The sequence below is a fragment of the Mobula hypostoma genome, chromosome 5, assembly GCF_963921235.1.
Source record: "Mobula hypostoma chromosome 5, sMobHyp1.1, whole genome shotgun sequence".
Taxonomy (NCBI): domain Eukaryota; kingdom Metazoa; phylum Chordata; class Chondrichthyes; order Myliobatiformes; family Myliobatidae; genus Mobula; species Mobula hypostoma.
Window position 1 is genome coordinate 24,162,592 of NC_086101.1, and position 24,371 is coordinate 24,186,962.

General features: G+C 43.5%; 1 protein-coding gene across 5 annotated transcripts in view; it reads right to left on the reverse strand.

Moving 5' to 3' along the window:
• Window positions 1-864: 864 nt before the first annotated feature.
• The window catches only part of LOC134346691 (uncharacterized), a 40,344-nt gene continuing 16,837 nt past the window's right edge, over window positions 865-24,371 (reverse strand). For all 5 annotated transcript variants that reach the window (XM_063048217.1, XM_063048216.1, XM_063048215.1 and 2 more), the window contains 2 exons: window positions 21,828-21,947; window positions 865-1,934 (listed from right to left, as the gene is read on the reverse strand). In XM_063048217.1, the coding sequence (XP_062904287.1) occupies window positions 1,809-1,934; window positions 21,828-21,947 (246 nt within the window). In that variant the 3' untranslated portion in view covers window positions 865-1,808. The remainder of the gene's footprint in view (window positions 1,935-21,827; window positions 21,948-24,371) is intronic.

The window sequence follows — 24,371 nt, forward strand, 5'->3', positions numbered from 1 at the left end:
GATTGATAGGTATCTGAGTAGCCAGGGCATCAAAGGTTATGGTGAGAAGGCGGGGGAGTGGGACTAAATGGGAGAATGGATCAGCTCATGATAAAATGGTGGAGCAGACTCGATGGGCCAAATGGCCGACTTCTGCTCCTTTGTCTTATGGTCTTATGGTGTGCTGAAGATCATCTCTCTCTCTCTCTCTCTCTCCCCCTCTCCCCCCTTTTATCTCTTCCCCTCTTTCTCAAACACTCCTTCCTGTATCTCTCTCCTTTCTCTCGCTATCTCTTCCACTCTTTCTGTCTCTTCTCTCTTTCACCCCATATCTTGAACTCACTTTGCTTACATTCCTGCTGTCAAACTGATAACTTTATCCCTGCTCTTTTGGAAGTACGTTCGATGCGCAAGTCATCATGAGGTCTACTTCTTCTTTCGAAGTTCCTTATTTCTCTCATTTCCTTTCTTGCAAGGCTGAGCTACTTTTTAAGTTGCACCCTCAGCTATTTATCTAGAATTCAGTCACAGATAGCACTTGCTTCAGAGGATGTGTCAGCTTTTCCTTCTGTTCCTATCTCTGTTAGGCCATGTCCTGCCCTGTTTCCTTCCCTATACATTTGTCAGCAGATTCTCAAAATAGTAAATGTATTCAGTCTGTTCCAGCCTGACTGTCTCCATCCAACACCACAGTGTATATTCATTTAGTTTGTTCATTTAAGTTTATTTAATCTATGTTTGCCAAGTTTGTAATGTGCTGCTACTTAAAGCTAATTTTCATGGCAGTTATACACAAGCATGCCCATAATGATTAACATGAGCTTGACCTCACATTTTAAACATAATTTTGTTCTGACACAGTGAACATTCCATTTACTGACCTTCACACCATGCTTTTAGTTGAGCTAACAACATATTAATAGAAGTATATGCACACAAAGTGCTGGAACAACTCAGAGGGCTAGGCAGCGCAAATGGACAGAAATAAATCGTCAATTTTTTTTGTCTGATGCTCTTCATCAGGACCTGATGAGGGGTCTGATGAAACATTTCTTCCTCTCCATGGACTCCACTAGACCTGCTGAGGTCCTCCAGAATTTTGTGTGTGTTACATTGCATTTCCAGTATCTCTTGTGTTCATAATACAGAGCTAGCGCAAATAGTATTCAGGTTAGTTTATTGTCACGTGCAGCAGTCTCCAATAAAAAATGAACAACTTTTAAAACACTATTATTATGAGAATGACAGCAAAACTAATGCACATGATAAACACTTCAAAATAAGCTTATACATAGGAAAACATTACACTTTTTTATCTGTCTCTTGCATCAGGAACCAGCAAACCAAACGAAATGCAGAAGGAACTCAGCAGGTCAGGTAGCATCTATGGACTTACACCAGAGCTACGTTTCCTGAAGCTTACCAAAGAGGCCTCTTCAGCTTTCCTGGTTGCTCACTGTTGCATTGCAGGTCGTTCTGGTTTAGAGCGATTGCTGATCATTCAAGTCATTCCACATGCTACACAATTCCCCAACAAGGACAGTGTTCCTGTCACAGGATCCATTTCACAAGATCCTCAGGTTTTCATAGCTTATAAAATCAAAGTGCTGCAAATATGTGACCGTTCTCAAGATCAGGTACTTAAGTTTATCCCTCCACAGGTGCTGCCTGACCAGCCGGGTGTTGGCTTTATTCACCACCTCCTTTGAGAAGGCCTGATTGTCAAATTTCTCCCCTTCCAATATATCTCCCTGATCGTTCATCTTTTCCTGCGGGTGTAGGGAGCAGATATAGTTCTGTTAACCACAGCTATCTCAGGCATTTCACTCTCACCATACTTTTCGCGGAGCAGAGTAAATAATGCATGTCTCAGGTCCCTGTGTTGTTGGGCTGTCAGGCAAAGGAAGCTGCAGAAGGGAGTACATGAGGTCAACGTGCAAATTCTGATCCTTGTTCTGTGCAGAAGAGAGAGAAGACAATCTATGAGACTCAAGTGAGAAAGCAGGAACAAAATATGTAGTAACTCAGTGGTGGTTAAAAGATTTCAGGGAAAGTCGGGAAAGCTATCTGACATGCAGGGGAGAATTCATCTCAGGGGCAGAAGTATGTCTTTCAGCCTGTTCTATTACTCAGCTAAATCTGCATCACAGCTGTATACTTCCTTCTTCATTCAGGAACAGACTGTGGACATCAGTGGAAGAGCCGTTATTTATTACAAATTCCTAACTTTTCCAAGAAGTTAGAAGTGGCAAACCTTCCTCATGAGTGATTGAAATCTGTGTGGTGAAAGATGCATCTACAGTGCTTTACAAAACTCAGAATGAATTGCACCACACAGAGTAAACCCACTTGTGAACTTCAAAGTTCAAAGTAATTTTATTAACAAAATACATATATGTCACCATATATTATCATATGTCGTCATCAGTCATAAGGCCAGTGATGTTGCGGGGATGGAACTGGACTCTCTCACGGTGGTGTCTGAAAAGAGGATGCTGTCTAAGTTGCATGCCATCTTGGTCAATGTCTCCCATCCACTACATAATGTACTGGGTGGGCACAGGAGTACATTCAGCCAGAGACTCATTCCACCGAGATGCAGCACAGAGCGTCATAGGAAGTCATTCCTGTCTGTGGCCATCAGCTTTACAACTCCTCCCTTGGAGGGTCAGACACCCTGAGCCGATAGGCTGGTCCTGGATTTATTTCATAATTTACTGGCATAATTTACATATTACTATTTAACTATTTATGGTTCTATTACTATTTATTATTTATGGTGCAACTGTAACGAAAACCAGTTTCCCCCGGGATTGATAAAGTATGACTATTACTATGACTATACAACATTGAGATTTATTTTCTTGTGGGCATTCAGAGTGGAACAATGGAGTCAGTGAAATTCTAAAACAGAGAAGGACAAAAAACATAGTGCAAAAGAAAAAAAATTGAAAATACAAAATATGCAAATAACAATAAAATACATAAAATAGACATAAATACATAGGTAGATAGAAAGAATGAGTGACAGATAGATAGATACACAAAGAAACAAGACTGAGAACATGAGTTCTAAAATCCTTGAACGAGGGTCCATTGGTTGTGGAATCAGTTCAGTGCTGAGGAGAGTGAATTTATCCACACTGGTTCAGAAGCCTGTTGGTTGAAGGGTAATAACTGTTCCTGAACCTGGTGCTGTGGAAACTTGGGCTTTTGAACCTCCTTTGTGATGGCAACATTGAGAAGGCAGTATGGCCTGGATGGTGGGGGTCCCTGAAAATGATCTTGAGATAGAAGTAAGGTTATTGGAGTGAAACTTTTGGAAGATTCTTCATAAGTTCTTAATAGTTGGTTGCTGACTCTTAAAATAGCGAATTAGGGTTATTTAGTGCAAGGTGAATGGGGCCTTGAATGCAGTTGGCAGAAACATCCACCCAAGTGAATAAACACACTATAACATGTGACAAAAACAGTTGGAATAAGCCACTTGGCCCCTCAGACCTGCTCCACCATTCAATATGATTGTGGCTGATCAATGCTGCCATTAACTCCTGTGTGAGTTCCCCATGACCCTCAGCTCTTCAATGTTTACAGTAACTATTTATCTGCACAAAATATATTTTATGATATGACCTCCACCACTACAGGGGTGAAGAATTCCAGAGGTTCATCACTCTCAGAGTGAAGAAATTTCCATCTACCTACATTTGAAATGACCAGTTCTTTATTTTGTAGCTGGGTCCTTTTGTCCATGGCTCTCCCACCAGTGGAGGCAAAGTTACTGGAACAGTTCTTCACTCAGAGGGGAATGAGCCTTTGAGATTCTCTATGTCGGAGTGCTGTGTGGAGACTCAGTTATTGTGAGCATTAAAAATCAGGATCGATAAATTAGGAAATTGAAAGAATATGTGGAGAGTGAAAGGAAATGGCAGTGGGAGACTGTAGATCATCCAGGCTCCTGAAAAATAGTGCAACAGGCTTGAAGGGCAGATAGCCTTTTGCCTTAATATCATCTGTTATTGTGACATGTTCTCCACACATCCTCATTATAAGACCATAAGCATAAGACATAGGAGCAGAATTAAGCTGTTTGATCCAATCGAGTCTGCTCCACAATTCAATCATGGCTAATCTTCTTTTCTCCTGCTCAGTGCCATTCCCTGACCTATCAATGACCCTTTACCACTCGAAATGGAGAAGCAACATTCAAAGCAACATTGAGAATCTCAAGTCCTTTAGTTAGAACACAGTGCATAGATCAAACAGGGAATGGAGTACTCAGTGTCCATTTAGTCAATCACCTCTCATCCCACTATGGATCCCACATTGACCTTTTGAGCTAGCTCAGAACCTAGGAACTGCAGTGAAGTGAGTGTACAAAAAGCAGAAACTTAAATGACAGCATTTCTTCAGCAGGGCTGGGCCACTTGCTGTCCAAGCTATAGAAAGTGAAAACAACAATGGTTTTGACTCAACCTTCCTCTTTAGTTCATTATATCATGGCTCATAGAAGAAGTCTACTTAGTTCACTGTAAAGCTCTGCCTCTTTCAAAGCACTATTCAATTATAACTTCTTCTTCCACTTTGGTCCTACAGCCTAGTTCTTCTTTTTCCCTTTCCAACTAGGTATCAAATTCCTTTTTGTGGGTGATGATACCATCTGGTTCCACTGTACTAGCAGGTGCTCCCATTTCTGATCTTAATGACTCATAACATTTAAAAAAAACTTTGCCTCTCTACAGCTCTTCTCATTTTTGGAGCCAAACATTCCAAAACCTGCATTTTTTTGGCTGTCCTTTTGTTCATGCTTTGTCTCGCTCTGAGCACAGTCCTTTTATAGTTGCTCCTTCAAAGATTTTGTAGAATAGTACAGCACAGGAACCCAATGCCAGATTTAATGCATCCTCTTCTGTCTGTTTATGATCAATAACTCCCCATTTTCTGCATATTCATGTGTCTATCTAGCAGCCTCCCATACACTGCTAACAAAATTTTTTTGAGTATAACACCTATGGTCTGTTCCAGGCATTCAACAAAAACTTGCCACAAACATCTCATTTACACTTTCTCCCTCTCACCTTAAATGCATGCTGTCTAATGTTTGACATTTTCAATCTGAGAAAAAGACTCTGACTGTCTACCTGATCTATGTCTCTCAAAAGACAGCAGGCTATTCTAGACTGGGTTTTGAGCAATGAGGAAGGGTTAATTAGCGATCTTGTCGTGAGAGGCCCCTTGGGTAAGAGTGACCATAATATGGTGGAATTCTTCATTAATATGGAGAGTGACATAGTTAATTCAGAAACAAAGGTTCTGAACTTGAAGAAGGGGAACTTTGAAGGTATGAGACGTGAATTAGCTAAGATAGACTGGCAAATGACACTTAAAGGATTGACGGTGGATATGCAATGGCAAGTATTTATAGGTTGCATGGATGAACTACAACAATTGTTCATCCCAGTTTGGCAAAAGAATAAATCAAGGAAGGTAGTGCACCCGTGGCTGTCAAGAGAAATTAGGGATAGTATCAATTCCAAAGAAGTAGCATACAAATTAGCCAGAGAAAGTGGCTCACCTGAGGACTGGGAGAAATTCAGAGTTCAGCAGAGGAGGACAAAGGGCTTAATTAGGAAGGGGAAAAAAGATTATGAGAGAAAACTGGCAGAGAACATAAAAACGGACTGTAAAAGCTTTTATAGATATGTAAGAAGGAAAAGACTGGTAAAGACAAATGTAGGTCCCCTGCAGACAGAAACAGGTGAATTGATTATGGGGAGCAAGGACATGGCAGACCAATTGAATAATTACTTTGGTTCTGTCTTCACTAAGGAGGACATAAATAATCTTCCAGAAATAGTAAGGGACAGAGGGTCCAGTGAGATGGAGGAACTGAGTGAAATACATGTTAGTAGGGAAGTGGTGTTAGGTAAATTGAAGGGATTGAAGGAAGATAAATCCCCAGGGCCAGATGGTCTGCATCCTAGAGTGCTTAAGGAAGTAGCCCAAGAAATAGTGGATGCATTAGTGATAATTTTTCAAAACTCGTTAGATTCTGGACTAGTTCCTGAGGATTGGAGGGTGGCTAATGTAACCCCAATTTTTAAAAAAGGAGGGAGAGAGAAACTGGGGAATTATAGACCGGTTAGGCTAACGTCGGTGGTGGGGAAACTGCTGGAGTCAGTTATCAAGGATGTGATAACAGCACATTTGGAAAGCGGAGAAATGATCGGACAAAGTCAGCATGGATTTGTGAAAGGAAAATCATGTCTGACGAATCTCATAGAATTTTTTGAGGATGTAACTAGTAGAGTGGATAGGGGAGAACCAGTGGATGTGGTATATTTGGATTTTCAAAAGGCTTTTGACAAGGTCCCACACAGGAGATTACAGGTGCAAACTTAAAGCACACGGTATTGGGGGTAAGGTATTGGTGTGGGTGGAGAATTGGCTAGCAGACAGGAAACAAAGAGTGGGAATAAACGGGACCTTTTCAGAATGGCAGGCGGTGACTAGTGGGGTACCGCAAGGCTCAGTGCTGGGACCCCAGTTGTTTACAATATATATTAATGACTTGGATGAGGGAATTAAATGCAGCATCTCCAAGTTTGCGGATGACACGAAGCTAGGCAGCAGTGTTAGCAGTGAGGAGGATGCTAAGAGGATGCAGGGTGACTTGGATAGGTTGGGTGAGTGGGCAAACTCATGGCAGATGCAATTTAATGTGGATAAATGTGAAGTTATCCACTTTGGTGGCAAAAATAGGAAAACAGATTATTATCTGAATGGTGGCCGATTAGGAAAAGGGGAGGTGCAACGAGACCTGGGTGTCATTATACACCAGTCATTGAAAGTGGGCATGCAGGTACAGCAGGCGGTGAAAAAGGCGAATGGTATGCTGGGATTTATAGCGAGAGGATTCGAGTACAGGAGCAGAGAGGTACTACTGCAGTTGTACAAGGCCTTGGTGAGACCACACCTGGAGTATTGTGTGCAGTTTTGGTCCCCTAATCTGAGGAAAGACATCTTTGCCATAGAGGGAGTACAAAGAAGGTTCACCAGATTGATTCCTGGGATGGCAGGACTTTCATATGAAGAAAGACTGGATGAACTGGGCTTGTACTCGTTGGAATTTAGAAGATTGAGGGGGGATCTGATTGAAACGTATAAGATCCTAAAGGGATTGGACAGGCTAGATGCAGGAAGATTGTTTCCGATGTTGGGGAAGTCCAGAACGAGGGGTCACAGTTTGAGGATAGAGGGGAAGCCTTTTAGGACCGAGATTAGGACAAACTTCTTCACACAGAGAGTGGTGAATCTGTGGAATTCTCTGCCACAGCAAACTGTTGAGGCCAGTTCATTGGCTATGTTTAAGAGGGAGTTAGATATGGCCCTTGTGGCTACAGGGGTCAGGGGGTATGGAGGGAAGGCTGGGGCGGGGTTCTGAGTTGGATGATCAGCCATGATCATAATAAATGGCGGTGCAGGCTCGAAGGGCCGAATGGCCTACTCCTGCACCTATTTTCTATGTTTCTATGTTAAAACTTTATAAGCTTCTATCAGCCTCTGACGTTCCAGATCAAACAACCCAAGATGCTCAAACTCGCTTTATAGCACATGCCTTCTAATTCAGGGAACATCCTGGTAAATGCTCTTCACAGCCTCTACAGCCTTCCTGTAATGGGGTGACCGGAACTGCAAGTGCAGCCTAACCAGTGTTCTGATTCATATCTCCTCTCCCCTGCTCCAAGAACAACAATCCCAGCTTCTCTGTTGCACCAGTACTGAATACTCCAGAGTTAACACATACTAGGACGAAGGGCATTGGGATTTGGTTTAAGGTGGCACAGTGATGCAGCTGGTAGAGGTTCAGTCCACCCAGTCCCCACTTGCCCACCACTCTTTTCTCTCTTTGTGGAGTTTGCATGCTCTATCTGCGATTGTCTTTGTGTTCATCTTCACAGTGAAGTATGCATCTAACTTGCCAAAGGGACATGTTATGGATATGAAGGGATGTGAGGACCTCAGTGCAATCACTGTCACTTAAAGGTAGTGATGAGCAAACTGATAGGCCGAAAGGTTTAGAAGTCCCCAGGTCCTGATGCATCCATAGTCATAGTCATACTTTATTGATCCCGGGAGAAATTGGTTTTCGTTACAGTTGCACCATAAGTAATAAATAGTAATAGAATCATAAATAGTTAAATAGTAATATGTACATTATGCCAGTAAATTATGAAATAAATCCAGGACCAGCCTATTGGCTCAGGGTGTCTGACCCTCCAAGGAAGGAGTTGTAAAGTTTGATGGCCACAGGCAGGAATGACTTCCTATGATGCTCTGTGTTGCATCTCGGAGGAATGAGTCTCTGGCTGAATGTACTCCTGTGCCCACCCAGTACATTATGTAGTGGATGGGAGACATTGTCCAAGATGGCATGCAACTTAGACAGCATCCTCTTTTCAGACACCACCGTGAGAGAGTCCAGTTCCATCCCCACAACATCACTGGCCTTATGAATGTGTTTGTTGATTCTGTTGGTGTCTGCTACCCTCAGCCTGCTGCCCCAGCACACAACAGCAAACATGATAGCACTGGCTACCACAAACTCATAGAACATCCTCAGCATCGTCCGGCAGATGTTAAAGGACCTCAGTCTCCTCAGGAAATAGAGACGGCTCTGACCCTTCTTGAAGACAGCCTCAGTGTTCTTAGACCAGTCCAGTTTATTGTCAATTCATATCCCCAGGTATTTGTAATCCTCCACCATGTCCACACTGACCCCCTGGATGGAAACAGGGGTCACCGGTACCTTAGCTCTCCTCAGGTCTACCACCAGCTCCTTAGACTTTTTCACATTAAGCTGCAGATAATTCTGCTCACACCATGTGACAAAGTTTCCTACCATAGCCCTGTACTCAATCTCATCTCCCTTGCTGATGCATCCAACTATGGCAGAGTCATCCGAAAACTTCTGAAGATGACAAGACTCTGTGCAGTAGTTGAAGTCCGAGGTGTAAATGGTGAAGAGAAAGGGAGACAAGACAGTTCCCTGTGGAGCCCCAGTGCTGCTGATCACTCTGTCGGACACACAGTGTTGCAAGCACACGTACTGTGGTCTGCCAGTCAGGTAATCAAGAATCCATGATACCAGCAGAGCAGGGTGGATGGTGTTGAACGCACTGTAGAAGTCAAAAATCATGACCCTCACGGTGCTCGCTGGCTTGTCCAAGTGGGCGTAGACACGGTTCAGCAGGTAGACGATGGTATCCTCAACTCCTAGTCGGGGCTGGTAGGCGAACTGGAGGGGATCTAAGTGTAGCCTGACCATTGGCCGGAGCAGCTCCAGAACAAGTCTCTCCAGGGTCTTCATGATGTGGGAGGTCAATGCCACCAGTCTGTAGTCATTGAGGCCGCTGGGGCGTGGCGTCTTCGGCACAGGGACGAGGCAGGACGTCTTCCACAGTACAGGAACCCTCCGGAGCCTCAGGCTCAGGTTGAATACATGGCGAAGTACTCCACATAGCTGAGGAGCACAGGCTTGGAGCACCCTGGTACTGACACCATCCGGTCCTGCAGCCTTGCTTGGGTTGAGACGTTTCAGCTGTCTTCTCACCTGTTCATCCATGAAGCCCACCAAGGTGGTTTTGTGTGGGGGTGGGGTATAGTCATCAGAGCAGGGTGGGGGACTGTGAGGAGGGGTAGGAGGGGAGAGTGGAATATGTGTTGGTTGGGGGCCAACAACAGATGGCTCATGCGGGGGATGGGCAGGGGTCACAATGTCAAATCTGTTAAAGAACAGGTTAAGTTCGTTGGCCCTGTCCTCACTGCCTCCAGCTCCTCTGTTGCTAGTTTGCCGAAACCCAGTGATGGTCCTCATCCCCCTCCAGACCTCTCTCATGTTGTACTGCTGGAGTTTCCACTCAAGCTTCCTCCTGTACCTGTCTTTAGCCTCCCTGATCCTGGCTTTCAGGTCCCAGACTACTGAAAGCAATGACAGAAGTTAGAGCAGACACTTGTAATAATTTATTAAAATTCTCTGGACTCTGAGCAGGTCCTGGAGGATTGAAAGACAGTGAATGTCATGCAGCTGTTTTAAAAAAAAATTGATGTAGGCAAAAGGCAGGTAACTATAGGCCATTTAGCTTAATGTCTGTCATCATGAAAATGCTTGAAACCATTTTTAGGGAAGAAAAATTGAGATATGTCGATAGAAGTGGCTCCATCAGGTTGACACAGCATAGATTCATGAAGGGAAGGTCCTGTTTGACACACTTACTGGAATTTTATTGAGGACATAATGAGCATATAGAAGGTAACAGGTGGATGTTGTAAACTTGGATTTTCAGAAAGCATTCCGTAAGGTGCCACATAAAAGACTTCTCCATTAGAGAAGATTGCATGGAGATTTGATTGACATATTAGCGTAGATCATGGACTGTTTCACCAAGGTAGAGATTTGGGATAAATGCCTCCTACTCTAGTTGGCAATCAGTGGAGAGAAACATGCCACAGGGATCAGTTCTGGGCCCACACAATTCACAATATAAATTAACGAGTTTGAAGAGGGGACTGAGTACAGCAGCATATCTTAGTTTGCTGATGATTCTGAATTAGAACATAGAACATAAAAACCGACAGCACATTACAGGCCCTTCAGCCCACAATGTTGTGCCGACCATGTAACCTACTCGAGAAACTGCCTAGAATTTCCCTACTGCATAGCCCAATATTTCTCCAAATAGAGTCTCTTAAAAGACGCTTTGAATCTGCCTGCACCATCATTGCTAGTAGTGCATTCCACGCACTCACTACTCTCTGTGTGAAAAACTTACCCCTGACATCGCTGCTGTACTTACTTCCAAGGACCTTAAAACTATGCTCCCTTGCGTTAGCCATTTCAGCCCTGGGTACAAATTTCTGGCTACCCACATGATCAATGCCACTTCTATCAGGTCACCTGTCATCCTCCGTCGTTCCAAGGAAGAAAGGCCAAGTAATCTCAACCTACTCTCATAAGGTACACCTTCCAATCCAGGCAACATCCTTGTAAATCTCCTCTGAACTCTCCCTATAGTATCCACATCCTTCCTGTAGAGAGGTAACCAGAAGTGAACACAGCACTCCAAATGTGGTCTAAACAAGGTCTTATATAACTGGGAACAAGTAAGAGAACATCTGCCGATGCTGGGGAATCTAAGCTACACGCACAAAATGCTGGAGGAACACAGCAGGCCAGACAGCATCCATGGTCCATATGACATAGGACTGAGGCAGAGTGGTAGGGCTTTGGCTCATTCGGGCTTTGGCGATATCCGGTTGAGGCGAGGTAAGATACCTGTGAGGAATAGAAACAGGAAGTATGTCTGTGAGGCCAGTGTTCTGTACTGGGTGTCAGATTTGGGAAGTCTGGGAGACTCCCAGCCTTCCGGACAGCGACGTCTGCGCCAGGTGCATCGAGCTGCAGCTCCTTCGGGATCGGGTCAGGGAACTGGAGATGCAGCTCGATGCCCTTCGCCTGGGCAGGGAGAGCGAGGAGGTGATAGAGAGGGGCAATAGGCAGGTAGTCACACCGGGGCCTCGGGAGACAGATAAGTGAGTAACAGTCAGGAGAGGGAAAGGCAGGAGTCAGATACTAAAGAGTACCACCATGGCGGACACCCCCTTAACAATAAGTACTCCTGTTTGAGTACTGTTGGGGGGATGACCTACTGGGGGAAGCAAAAGTGACCTCGCCTCTGGCACAGAGTTTGGCCCTGTGGCTCAAAAGGGTAGGGAAACGAAGAGGATGGCAGTAGTGATAGGGGACTCTATAGTTAGAGGTCAGACAGGCGATTCTGTGGATGTAGGAAAGAAACACAGATGGTAGTTTGCCTCCCAGGTGCCAGGGTCCGAGATGTTTCTGATCGCGTCCACAATATCCTGAAGTGGGAAGGTGAACAACAAGAGGTCGTAGTATATATTGGTACCAACGACATAGGTAGGAAAAGGGAGGAGGTCCTGAAAACAGACTACAGGAAGTTACTTAGAGTGCCAGGCTTTAGATGTTTCAGAAAGGACAGGGAGGGAGGCAAAAGAGGTGGGGACATGGCACTACTGATCAGACATAGTGCCACAGCTGCAGAAATGGAGGAAGTCATGAAGGGATTGTCTACTGAGTCTCTGTGAGTGGAAGTTAGAAACAGGAAGGGGTCAATAACTGTAATGGGTGTTCTTTATAGACCACCCAATAGTAACAGGGACATCGAGGAGCAGATGGGGAGACAGATTCTGGAAAGGCGTAATAATAACAGGGTTGTCATGGTGGGAGGTTTTAATTTCTCAAATATTGATTGGCATCTCCCTATGGTAAGGGAATTAGATGGCACGGAGTTTGTTAGGTGTGTTCTGGAAGGTACAATATGTAGATAAGCCTGCAAGAGGAGAAGCTGGACTTGATCTGATATTGGGAAATGAACCTGGTCAGGTGTCAGGTCTCTTAGTGGGAGAGCATTTTGGAGATAGTGATCACAATTGTTCTCTTTACTATAGTATTGGAGAGGGATAGGAACAGACCAGTTAGGGAAATGATTAATGTGAGTAAGTGGAAATATGAAGCTATCAGGCAGGAACTTGGAAGAATAAATTGGGAACAGATGTTCTCAGGGAAATATACGGCAGAAAAGTGGCAAATATTCAGGGGATATTTGTGTGGGGTTCTGCATCAGTACGTTCCATTAAGATAAGAAAAGGATGGTAGGCTACAGGAACTGTGGTGTATAAAGGCTGTTGAAAATCTAGTCAAGAAGAAAAGAAAAGCTTACGAAAGGTTCAAAAAACTAGATAATGATAGAGATCTAGGAGATTATAAGGCTAGCAGGAAGAAGCTTAAGAACGAAATTAGGAGAGCCAGAAGGAGCCATGAGAAGGCCTTGGTGAGCGGGATTAAAGAAAACCCCAAGGCACTCTACAACTATGTGATGAGCAAGAGGATAAGATGTGAGATAATAGGACCAATCAAGTGTGACAGTGGAAAAGTGTGTATGGAACCAGAGGAGATAGCTGAAGTACATAATGAATACTTTGCTTCATTATTCACTACGGGAAAGGATCTTGGCGATTGTAGGGATGACACAGCAGACTGAAAAGCTTGAGCATATAGACATTAAGAAATAGGAAGTGCTGGAGCTTTTAGAAAGCATCAAGTTGGATAAGTCTCTGGGACCAGACAAGATGTACCCAGTCTAATGTGGGAGGTGAGGGAGGAGATTGCTGAGCCTCTGGCGATGATCTTTGTATTATCAATGGGGAAGGGAGAGGTTCCGGAGGATTGGAGGGTTGCGGATGTTATTCCCTTATTCAAGAAAGGGAGTAAAGGTAGCCCAGGAAATTATAGACCAGTGAGTCTTACTTCAGTGGTTGGTAAGTTGATGGAAAAGATCCAGAGAGGCAGGATTTATGAACATTTGGAGAGGCATAATATGATTAGGAATAGTCAGCATGGCCTTGTCAAAGGCAGGTCGTGCCTTACGAGCCTGATTGAATTTTTTGAGGATGTGACTTGTTACATAACTCATAACGGGTTAAAAGAACCAGCAGAAATGGAACACACCTGGAGTCTGGTTTTGCTGTTAACTAACCCTATTTTATTAGTAACTACGTAAAAAGTAACATAAAACCAGATAAATCAAACAGGTTAGCAGAGTTTATGCATATATATGTGTGTAAATACAAAACCCAAACTTCTTCAAACTTAAGTGGTAATTGATACTGCCGGGAGGAGAAGATGGCGGCACGATGCGGCATGCGGCCTCTCTGGTGAATTATATCTGTAATCTGTCAAATAGGATGCCGTGCACAATTCTGATTTGATGGAGGCAGACATGAGAGCACGGAGGAACATCTGGTGAAACTTCTGAAATGCCTGTTTCGCTGCCGCTGCTACTGTGTGATTCGAAATCTCCAGAGGGGAAGGCCCCGAATCCTCAGCTTTGCCTGTTGCTTGGCGGCGGGGGCCAGGGTCGAAGCACTCGGCAGAGATGGTGCTCGGTGCTGGGTGTCACAGGGCTGGTCAGAGGCTCGAAGTTTTTGGACGGACTCAGAATCGGACTGTCGTTGGGTGCTTCCAGGATGCTTCATTGGCAAGTTTGCAGCGCTGGAATCTCATGGCAGGGAGAGTTGTCTCCCTTCTACCATCTGCGTGAGATGTTGGGGCTATCGGGACTTTGAGACTTTTTTTTACCGTGCCTATGGTCAGCTGTTATCAAGTTACGGTATTGCTTTGCACTGTTGTAACTATATGTTATAATTATGTGGTTTTTGTCAGTTTTTGTCTTGGTCTGTCTTGTGTTTCTGTGATATCACACTGGAGGAACATTGTATCATTTTTTAATGCATGCATTTCTAAATGACCATAAAACGAGGACTGAGTGTCGCCATAATGTAATCTAATCTTATCTAATACAGTTTTACGATGGTATGTAACCGAAGTCAGTTCAGTTCGTGATATTGAGTTGAGTAGAACTGAGGAGAGAGAGAGGTGATTTGTTATAGAACATAGAACATAGTATAGTACAGCACAGTACAGGCCCTTCGACCCACAATGTTGTGCCGACCCTCAAACCCTGCCTCCCATATAAGCCCCCTCCTTAAATTCCTTCATATACCTGTCCAGTCGTTTCTTAAACTTCACTAGTGTATCTGCCTCCACCACTGACTTGGGCAGTGCATTCCACGCACCAACCACTCTCTGAGTAAAAAACCTTCCTCTAATATCCCCCTTGAACTTCCCACCCCTTACCTTAAAACCTTGTCCTCTTGTATTGAGCAGTGGTGAACTGGGGAAGAGGCGCTGGCTATCCACTCTATCTATTCCTCTTATAATCTTGTACACCTCTATCATGTCTCCTTTTATTCTCCTTCTCTCCAAAGAGTAAAGCCCTAGCTCTCTTAATCTCTCATCATAATGCATACTCTCTAAACCAAGCAGCATCCTGGTAAATCTCCTCTGTACCCTTTCCAAACCTTCCACATCCTTCCTATAGTGAGGTGACCAGAACTGGACACAGTACTCCAAGTGTGGCCTAACCAGAGTTTTATAAAGCTGCATCATTACATTGCGACTCTTAAAATCTATCCCTTGACTTATGAAAGCTAACACCCCATAAGCTTTCTTAACTACCCTATCCACCTGTGAGGCAACTTTCAGGGATCTGAGGACATGTACCCCCAGATCCCTCTGCTCCTCCACACTACCAAGTATCCTGCCATTTACTTTGTACTCTGCCTTGGAGTTTGTCCTTCCAAAGTGTACCACCTCACACTTCTCCGGGTTGAACTCCATCTGCCACTTCTCAGCCCACTTCTGCATCCTATCAATGTCTCTCTGCAATCTTTGACAATCCTCTACACTATCTACAACACCACCAACCTTTGTGTCGTCTGCAAACTTGCCAAACCACCCTTCTACCCCCACATCCAGGTCATTAATAAAAATCATGAAAAGTAGAGGTCCCACAACAGATCCCTGTGGGACACCACTAGTCACAATCCTCCAGTCTGAATGTACTCCCTCCACCATGACCCTCTGTCTTCTGCAGGCAAGCCAATTCTGAATCCACCTGGCCAAACTTCCCTCTATCCCATGCCTTCTGACTTTCTGAATAACCCAGCCATGTGGAACCTTGTCAAATGCCTTACGAAAATCCATATAGATCACCTCTACTGCACTACCCTCATCTATATGCCTGGTCACCTCCTCAAAGAACTCTATCAGGCTTGTTAGAACGATCTGCCCTTCACAAAGCCATGCTGACTGTCCCTGATCAGACCATGATTCTCTAAATGCCCATAGATCCTATCTCTAAGAATCTTTTCCAACCACAGATGTAAGGCTCACTGATCTATAATTACCCGGACTATCCCTATTACCTTTTTTGAACAAGGGGACAACATTCGCCTCCCTCCAATCCTCTGGTACCATTCCTGTGGACAACGAGGACATAAAGATCCTAGCCAGAGGCTCAGCAATCTCTTCCCTCACCTCATGGAGCAGACTGGGGAATATTCCATCAGTCCCTGGGGACTTATCCGTCCTAATGTATTTTAATAACTCCAACACCTCCTCTCCCTTAATATCAACATGCTCCAGAACATCAACCTCACTCATATTGTCCTCACCATCATCAAGTTCCCTCTCATTGGTGAATACCGAAGAGAAGTATTCACTGAGGACCTCACTCACTTCCACAGCATCAAGGCACCTTTATCTCTAATCCGTCCTACATTCACTCCTGTCATCATTTTTTTCTTCACATAATTGAAGAATGCCTTGGGGTTTTCCTTTACCCTACTCACCAATGCCTTCTCATGCCCCCTTCTTGCTCTTCTCAGCCCCTTCTTAAGCTCCTTCCTTGCTTCACTATATTCCTCAATAGACCCATCTGATCCTTGCTTCCTAAACCTCATGTATGCTGCCTTCTTCCACCTGACTAGATTTTCCACCTCACTTGTCACCCATGGTTCCTTCACCTTACCATTGTTTATCATCCTCACCGGGACAAATTTATCCCTAACATCCTGCAAGAGATCCCTAAACATCGACCACATGTCCATCGTACATTTCCCTGCAAAAACATCATCCCAATTCACACCGGCACGTTCTACCCTTACAGCCTCATAATTTGCCCTTCCCCAATTAAAAATTTTCCTGTCCTCTCTGATTCTATCCTTTTCTATGATAATGCTGAAGGCGCCTTTCCGTGGTCCTTCAAATCTTTTAAGGTCACCGAATGTGACCACACTGAAGGTACCATCTTCACGTGGTAAAACTATCAACCCAGCCAAGGCTTAAACACACTGATAGCTTTCCACCGGTCACCAGTGAGAGCCTTTGGTTGATTCTCCCGATCGATCATCAAAACGAACCCTTTTGCGGGCACTCAAAGCTCATCCAGTGTCCGTTTCTTCTGTGTCTTTGTGTGTCTACCAGAAAGCCAGCTGACCTTGTATATCTATGCAAACATGTTGAACACCAGCTCTCCATTATATAGCTCCGCACTTCTATCACCACAGCGGCTCATGTGCTGCTCGGTGCCTCTCTCTCTCTCTCTGAATCAGCGGTACACTCTCACTCTTTTTAAAGGCACAGTCCATAATGAATAATCCTTAGGATTTTGTCACAGACTAAACACATTGATGAAGGTAGAGCAGTAGATGTAGTGTATATGGATTTCAGCAAGGCATTTGATAAGGTACCCCATGCAAGGCTTATTGAGAAAGTAAGGAGGCATGGAATCCAAGGGGACATTGCTTTGTGGATCCAGAACTTGCTTGCCCACAGAAGGCAAAGACTGGTTATAGACGGGGCGTATTCTGCATGGAGGTTGGTGACCAGTGGTGTGTCTCAGGGATCTGTTCTGGGAACTCTACTCTTTGTGATTTTCATAAATGACCTGGATGAGGAAGTGGAGGGATGGGTTAGTAAATTTGCTGATGACACAAAGGTTGGGTGTGTTATGGATAAGGTGGAGGGCTGTCAGAGGTTACAGTGGGACATTGCTAGGATGCAAAACTGGGCTGAGAAATGGCAGATGGAGTTCAACCCGGATAAGTACAAGGTGGTTGATTTTGGTAGGTTAAATATGATGGCAGAATATAATATTGATGGCAAGACTCTTGGCAGTGTGGAGGATCAGAGGGATCTTGGGGTCTGAGTCCACAGGACACTCAAAGCAGCTGTGCAGGTTGACTCTGTGGTTAAGAAGGTGTACGGTGTATTGGCCTTTATCAATCGTGGAATTGAATTTAGGAGCCGAGAGGTAATGTTGCAACTATATAGTACCCTGGTCAGACCCCACTTGGAGTACTGTGCTCAGTTCTGGTGGCCTCACTATAAGAAGGATGTGGAAGCCATGGAAAGGGTGCAGAGGAGATTTACAAGAATGTTGCCTGGATTAGGGAGCATGCCTTACAAGAATAGGTTGAGTGAACTTGGCCTTTGCTCCTTAGAGTGACCTAGGATGAGAGGTGACCTCATAGAGGTGTATAAGATGATGAGCGGCATTGATCACGTGGATAGTCAGAGGTTTTTTCCCAGGGCTGAAATGGCTATCACGAGAGGGCACAGTTTTAAAATGCTTGCAAGTAAGCTCAGAGGACCTGTCAGGTTATGTTTGTTTTGAACACCAGCTCTCCTTTATACAGCTCCGCACTTATAGACGATACGATAGGGTCTTTTAAGAGACACCTGGACAGGCGTATGGAGCTTAGAAAACAGAGGGCGATGGGTAATCTTTGGTAATTTCTAAAGTAAGTACATTTTCAACACAGCATGTGGGCCGAAGGGCCTGTATTGTGTTGCAGTTTTTCTATGTTTCTATTTTCCTACGTTTCTGCATAGGAGCAGCATTGAGCCATTTGGTCCATCAAGTCTGCTCTGCCATTCAATCATGACTGATCTTCTCCTCCTCAACCCCAACTCCCAGCCTTCTCCCCATAACCTTTGATGCCATGTCCTATCAAGAACTTATCAATCTCTGCTTTAAGTACACCCAACAACCTGGCCTCCACAGCAGCATGTGGCAACAATTCCACAATTCACCACCCCTTGGCTAAAGAAATTAGCCCCTCTATCCTGAGTCTGTGGCCTCTAGTCCTAGGCTCTCCCACCATGAGAAACATTTCTTCCACATCTACTCTGTCTCAGCCTTTCAACATTCAGAAGGTTTCAATGAGATCACCCGTCATCCTTCTGAATTCCAGCGAGTACAGACCCAGAGCCATCAAACGGTCCTCATATGATAACACATTCATTCCTGGAATCATCCTTGTGAACCTCCTCTGGACCCTCTCAAAGGCCAGCACATTTTTCTAAGATGAGGGGTCCAAAACTGTTCACAATACTCAAGGCAAGGCCTCACCAGTGCCTTATAAAGCCTCAGCATCTGATCCATGCTCCTGTACTCGAGACCTCTTGAAATGAATGCTAACGTGGCGTTTACCTTCCTCACCACCGACTCCACCTGCAAGTTTACATTTAGGGTGCTCTGTACAAGGACTCCCAAGTCCCTCTGCATCTCAGATTTTCTCCCCATTTAGAAAATAGTCTGCACATTTATTTCTACCACCAAAGTGCATGACCATGCATTTTCCAACTTTGTATTTCATTTGACACTTTTCTTGCCCATTCTCCTAATCTGTGTTTCTGCATCATGCCTGTTTTCTCAACACTACCTGCCCCTCCACCAATCTTCGTATCATGTACAAACTTGGCAATAAAGCCATCTATTCCATCATCCAAATCTTTTATATCGAGCCTAAAATGAATTGGTCCCAACACAGACCTTGCAGAACACCACTACTCACTGGCAGCCACCCAAAAAAGGATTGTTTTATTCTCACTCGTTGCCTCCTAACAATCATCCAATGCTCTAACCATGTTAGTAACTTCCCTGTAATACCATGGGCTCCTAGGCACCTTGTCAAAGGCCTTCTGAAAGTCCAAAATACAAAATCCACTGCATACCCTTTATCTATCCTACTTGTAATCTCCTCAAAGAATTTTGACATGTTTATCAGGCAGAATTTTCCCTGAAGGAAGCCATGCTGACTTTGTTCTATCGTGTCCTGTCTCAGAAAGTACTCCATCACCTCATCCTTAACAATTGACTCTAACATCTTCCTAACCAATGAGGTCAGATTAACTGGTCTATAATTTCCTTTCTGCTTCTTTCCTCCTTTCTTAAAGAGTGAGTGACATTTGTAATTTTCCAGTCCTCTGGTACCATGCCAGAGTCAAATGATTTTTGAAAGATAATTTCTAATGCCACTACAATCTCTAACGCTACCTCTTTCAGAACCCTAGAGTTCAGTTCATCTGGTCCGGGTGACTTATGTACCTTTAGGTCTTTCAGCTTTTTGAGCACCTTTACTCTTATAATAGAAACTGCACCCACTTCTCTTCCTTCACACACTACTAGTCATGTCTTCCACAGTGAAGACTGATGCAAAATACTCATTTAGTTCATCAGCCATCTCCTTGTCTCCTGTTATTATTTCTCCTGCCTCCTTTTCTAGTAGTCCTATATCCACTCTCATTTCTTTTTTATTTTTAATGTACTTGAAAAAACTTTTACTATCCACTTTGCTATTATTTGCTGGCTTGCTTTCATATTTCATTTTTTCCCTCCTAATGATTTCTTCATTTAGATTTTGTAGGTTTTTAAAAACTTCCCACTCCTCTATATTCCCACTAATTTTTGCTTTGTTGTATCCTTTCTTTTGCTTTACAATAGATTTGACTTCCTTTGTCAACCATGGTTGTCCTATTTTACCATTGAGTATTGTTACATAACCGGCAACAATGAATATCAATCGAGACAGGTTATATAAGAACAACCAAACATTCATTAAACATGGATGAACGATAAAAGAAAACAAAAACCTTAACCGGAAGTTAACCGCTATGCAGCCGTTCAACAAATCACCACTCGGCACTGGTTCTTAAAGCGTTAAATGCAAAAACAGTTCTTAATGTGGTAAAGTCAGATATAGTTCATAAAACGGTAAATTCGAAAGTCCAACAGATTTATACGTTCAATTGGGAGAGACTTCTCTGGAGAAAGATTTCTTCATAGATGTGACTTTCCTGCTGGTTCTGTCCAAAGGATTCGCGATGCAGTAAATAAACAGTTTAGAACAACTGACCTTAAATTCTAGAGAGAGCAAACCTTGTATGAACTCTTTACTCTTTTGGCAAGAGTTATCTTCGATGCAGGTCACTACTCCTTCAACGAAGACTCAATAAGTTCGATCATTTGTTAAACTGCCGAACGATACCAACTCCTTTCAATCCTTTGGGTCCTATACTTCAATAAAGTCTTCACTCTCCCTTCTGCTACTACTAGAATAAGGTACATCAACACCTCTAGCAAAAACTCCGTCCAGCAATATTATTCCTTGCAACAGAACGTAACAACCGTTTAAAAAATGAAACTGCGTCATAAAAACAAATATGCAACAGAAACGGAGACACAGTACATTCTAGCTGGAAATCTAAAAACTAAAAAGTAACTGCATCATCTGGGGTCTACCCTTATATAGCTGTGGTGCACACGTCATCACGTGACCTCACATCGTTGGGAAAATTGCATCAGGTGACCTCCAAAAGACCATTACATCATTCTCACAAAAAAAAATCACAGATCTCCTTGAGGCATGTAACAGTATTTCTTCATTTTTGATACATATGTCCTGCATCTGCCTAATTTTTTCCCAGAAATGCACACCGTTGCTGCCCTGTTGACATCCCTGCTAGTAGCTCCTTCCAGTTTACTTTGGCCAACTCCTCTCTCATTCCACTGTAATTACCCTTACTCCACTGAAATACTGCTACATCAGACTTTACTTTCTTCCTATCAACTTTCACGTTGGACAAACCCTACTTACACCAGAGTTACATTTCCTGAAGCTTACCAAAAAGGCCTCCTCAGCTTTCCTGGTTGCTCACTGTTGTATTGCAGGTCATTCTGGTTTAGAGTGATCACTGATCATTCAAGTCATTCTATGTACTACACAATTCCCCAACAAGGACAGTGTTCCTGTCACAGGATCCATTTCACAAGATCCTCAGGTTTTCATAGCTTATAAAACCAAAGTGCTGCAAATATGTGACCATTCTGAAGATCAGGTACTTAAATTTCTCTCTCCACAGCTGCTGCCTGACGAGCCAGGTGTTGGCTTTATTCACCACCTCCTTTCAGAAGGCCTGATTGTCAAATTTCTCCCTGATCATACATCTTTTTCTGCAGGTGCAGGGAGCAGATATAGTTCTGTTAACCACGGCTAACCTACGCTCTCCTCTCTCACTGTACCTTTCGTGGAGCAGAGTAAATGATGCAATTCTCATGTCCCTGTGTTGTTGTGGGGCAGTCAGGCAAAGGAAGCTGCAGAAGGGTGTACGTGATGTCAACGTGCGAATTCTGATCCCTGTTCTGTGGAGAAGAGAGAGAAGACAATTTATGAAAGTAATATGTAGCAAGGGGGAAGAAAATATGTAGCAACTCATTGGTGTTTAGAAGAGGAGGAAAAGGTTTCAGGGAATGTCTAGAATGTTGCATGACATACAGGGGAGAATTCATCTCAGGAGCTGAAGGATGTCTTTCAGCCTGTTTTATTACTCAGCGAAATCTGTATCATGGCTGTGTATTTCTTTCTTCATTCAGGAACAGATTGTGAACATCATGGAAGAGCCGTTATTTATTACAAATTCCCAACTTCCCCCAAGCCGGTAGTGACAAACAGTTTTCATGAGTGGTTGATGTCTGTGTGGTGAAAGATGCATCTACAATGCTTTACAAAACTCAGATGGATAGATAGATAGTGTGACAGATAGATAGATAGACTCATAGATACACAAACAACCAATCCTGAGAACGTAAGTTCTAGAATCCTTGAAAGAGAGTCCATAGGGTGTGTCATCAGTTCAGTGCTGAGGAGAGTGAAGTTACCAACAGTGGTTCAGGAGCCTGTTGGTTGAAGGGTAATAACTGTTCCTGAACCTGGTGGTGTGGGAACTTGGGCTCTTGAACCTCCTTTGTGATGGCAGCATTGAGAAGACAGTATGGCCTGGATGGTGGGGGTCCTTGGAAATGATCTTGAGGTAGAAATAACATTCATTGGAGGGAAATATATGGAAGATTCTTCAAAGGTTCTTAATAGTTGGTTGCTGACTCTAAAAATAGCTAATTAGGGTTATTTTCCTAATTTTTCCCTTTCTCCTTGCCACTCCCCGACCTATCAACGATCTCTTGACCACCCAAAATGGAGAAGGAACATTCAGGGCAGCATTGCGAACCTCCAGCCTGTTAGATAAGTGCATGTTTATCTGGTTGACAATCAGTGGAGAGAGGCATGCCACAGGGATCAGTTCAACTATCATGATATACATTAATGATGTGGAAGAGGGGACAAGTACAGCATATTTAAGTTTGCTGATGGTACTAAATTAGGTAGAAATCTAAATTGAGCAAAGAATGTGAAGAGTCTGCAGTAAGATAAGGATATTAAATGAATGAACAGTGGATTAGCAGATGGAGTACAACACTGATAATTGTGAGGACAGCCACTTTGGAAGGAGAAATAGAAGATCAAACTATTATGTAAATGGTGAAGATTTCAGCATCTTATTGTGCAGAGGGACTTGGGAGTGCTTGAAATGCCAGCGTTGGTTTGCAGGTTCAACAGGTTATTAAGAAGGCAAGTGGAATGTTGGACTTCATCGTGAGAGGGATTGAATTTAAGAATGGGATGGTTATGCTGCAACTGTACAGGGTATTAGTAAGGTGGTACCTGGAGTACTGCATGCAGTTCTAGTCTCCTTACTTAAGGAAAGACATACTGGCTTTGAGGGCAGAGCGGAAGAGGTTGATTCAGGAGATGGAGGTGTGGGTGGTGTTAGCCTATGAGGACAGATTGGGTCACCTGTGACTTTATGCCTGGAATTCAGAAGAATGAAAAAGGATAATATAGAATCATAAAACTATGAAAGGGTTAAATAAGATTGTTTCTACTGGTACTTGACCAGCAGATATAGCAGGGAAATAGATTTAGGATGGAGATGAGGAGCAACTACTTTTCCAAGTGAATCTGTGGAATTCTCTACTCAAGGAAGCAGTAAAGTCTACCTAATTCCTAATATATGTAAATGCATATGACAGACCATATTGATCATTGATTAAATATATTTATGACACAATAAGTTAGATTTCTGCAAGGCTCTTAATTATGGGTCATGAGGAAAAGGAAGGTAGGTAGGTGAAGCTGATTCCATGGCCAGATCAGCAATTTCTTATGTTCTTATGATTGCATAGGTTTCCCCCAAGCCTTCTGGTTTCCTTTAATCTTCCCACATCCTGGAAATTTGCAGGTTGTTAAATGGCCTTTGATATGTACAGGGGTGACTGTGGGTAGAAAGTTAATGAGAGTGTGAAGAGAAAAAGAAAACTGGGATGAATATAGAATTAGTATAAATGGGTGGTACATGGTGAACACAGATTAGATGGGCCAAAAGGCCTGTTTTCATGCTGTATCACTGAGATCCTACGACACCATGCATTTCCAAATTATATATTCTCTGGAGTGGTTTTAACTTGATATGTAAGATGAGAATCCCTTGGGATCAGGCATTACTATTGCTGTAACCATCACCATCCCAACATGACTTCAATGGAGAATAGATTAAGATAGGTTGTAAAACCAGAACTGCATCCAATACCTTGGACGTTCTGAAGCTAAATTAATCCCTTTGGCTAATTGGGGCCAAGAATGAAGACTTGATTCATTGAATTATGGCCAAGATATTGAATACAACTGACAAAGCAGATTAGATTTTTTGTCAGTGACCTGACCACGTGCAG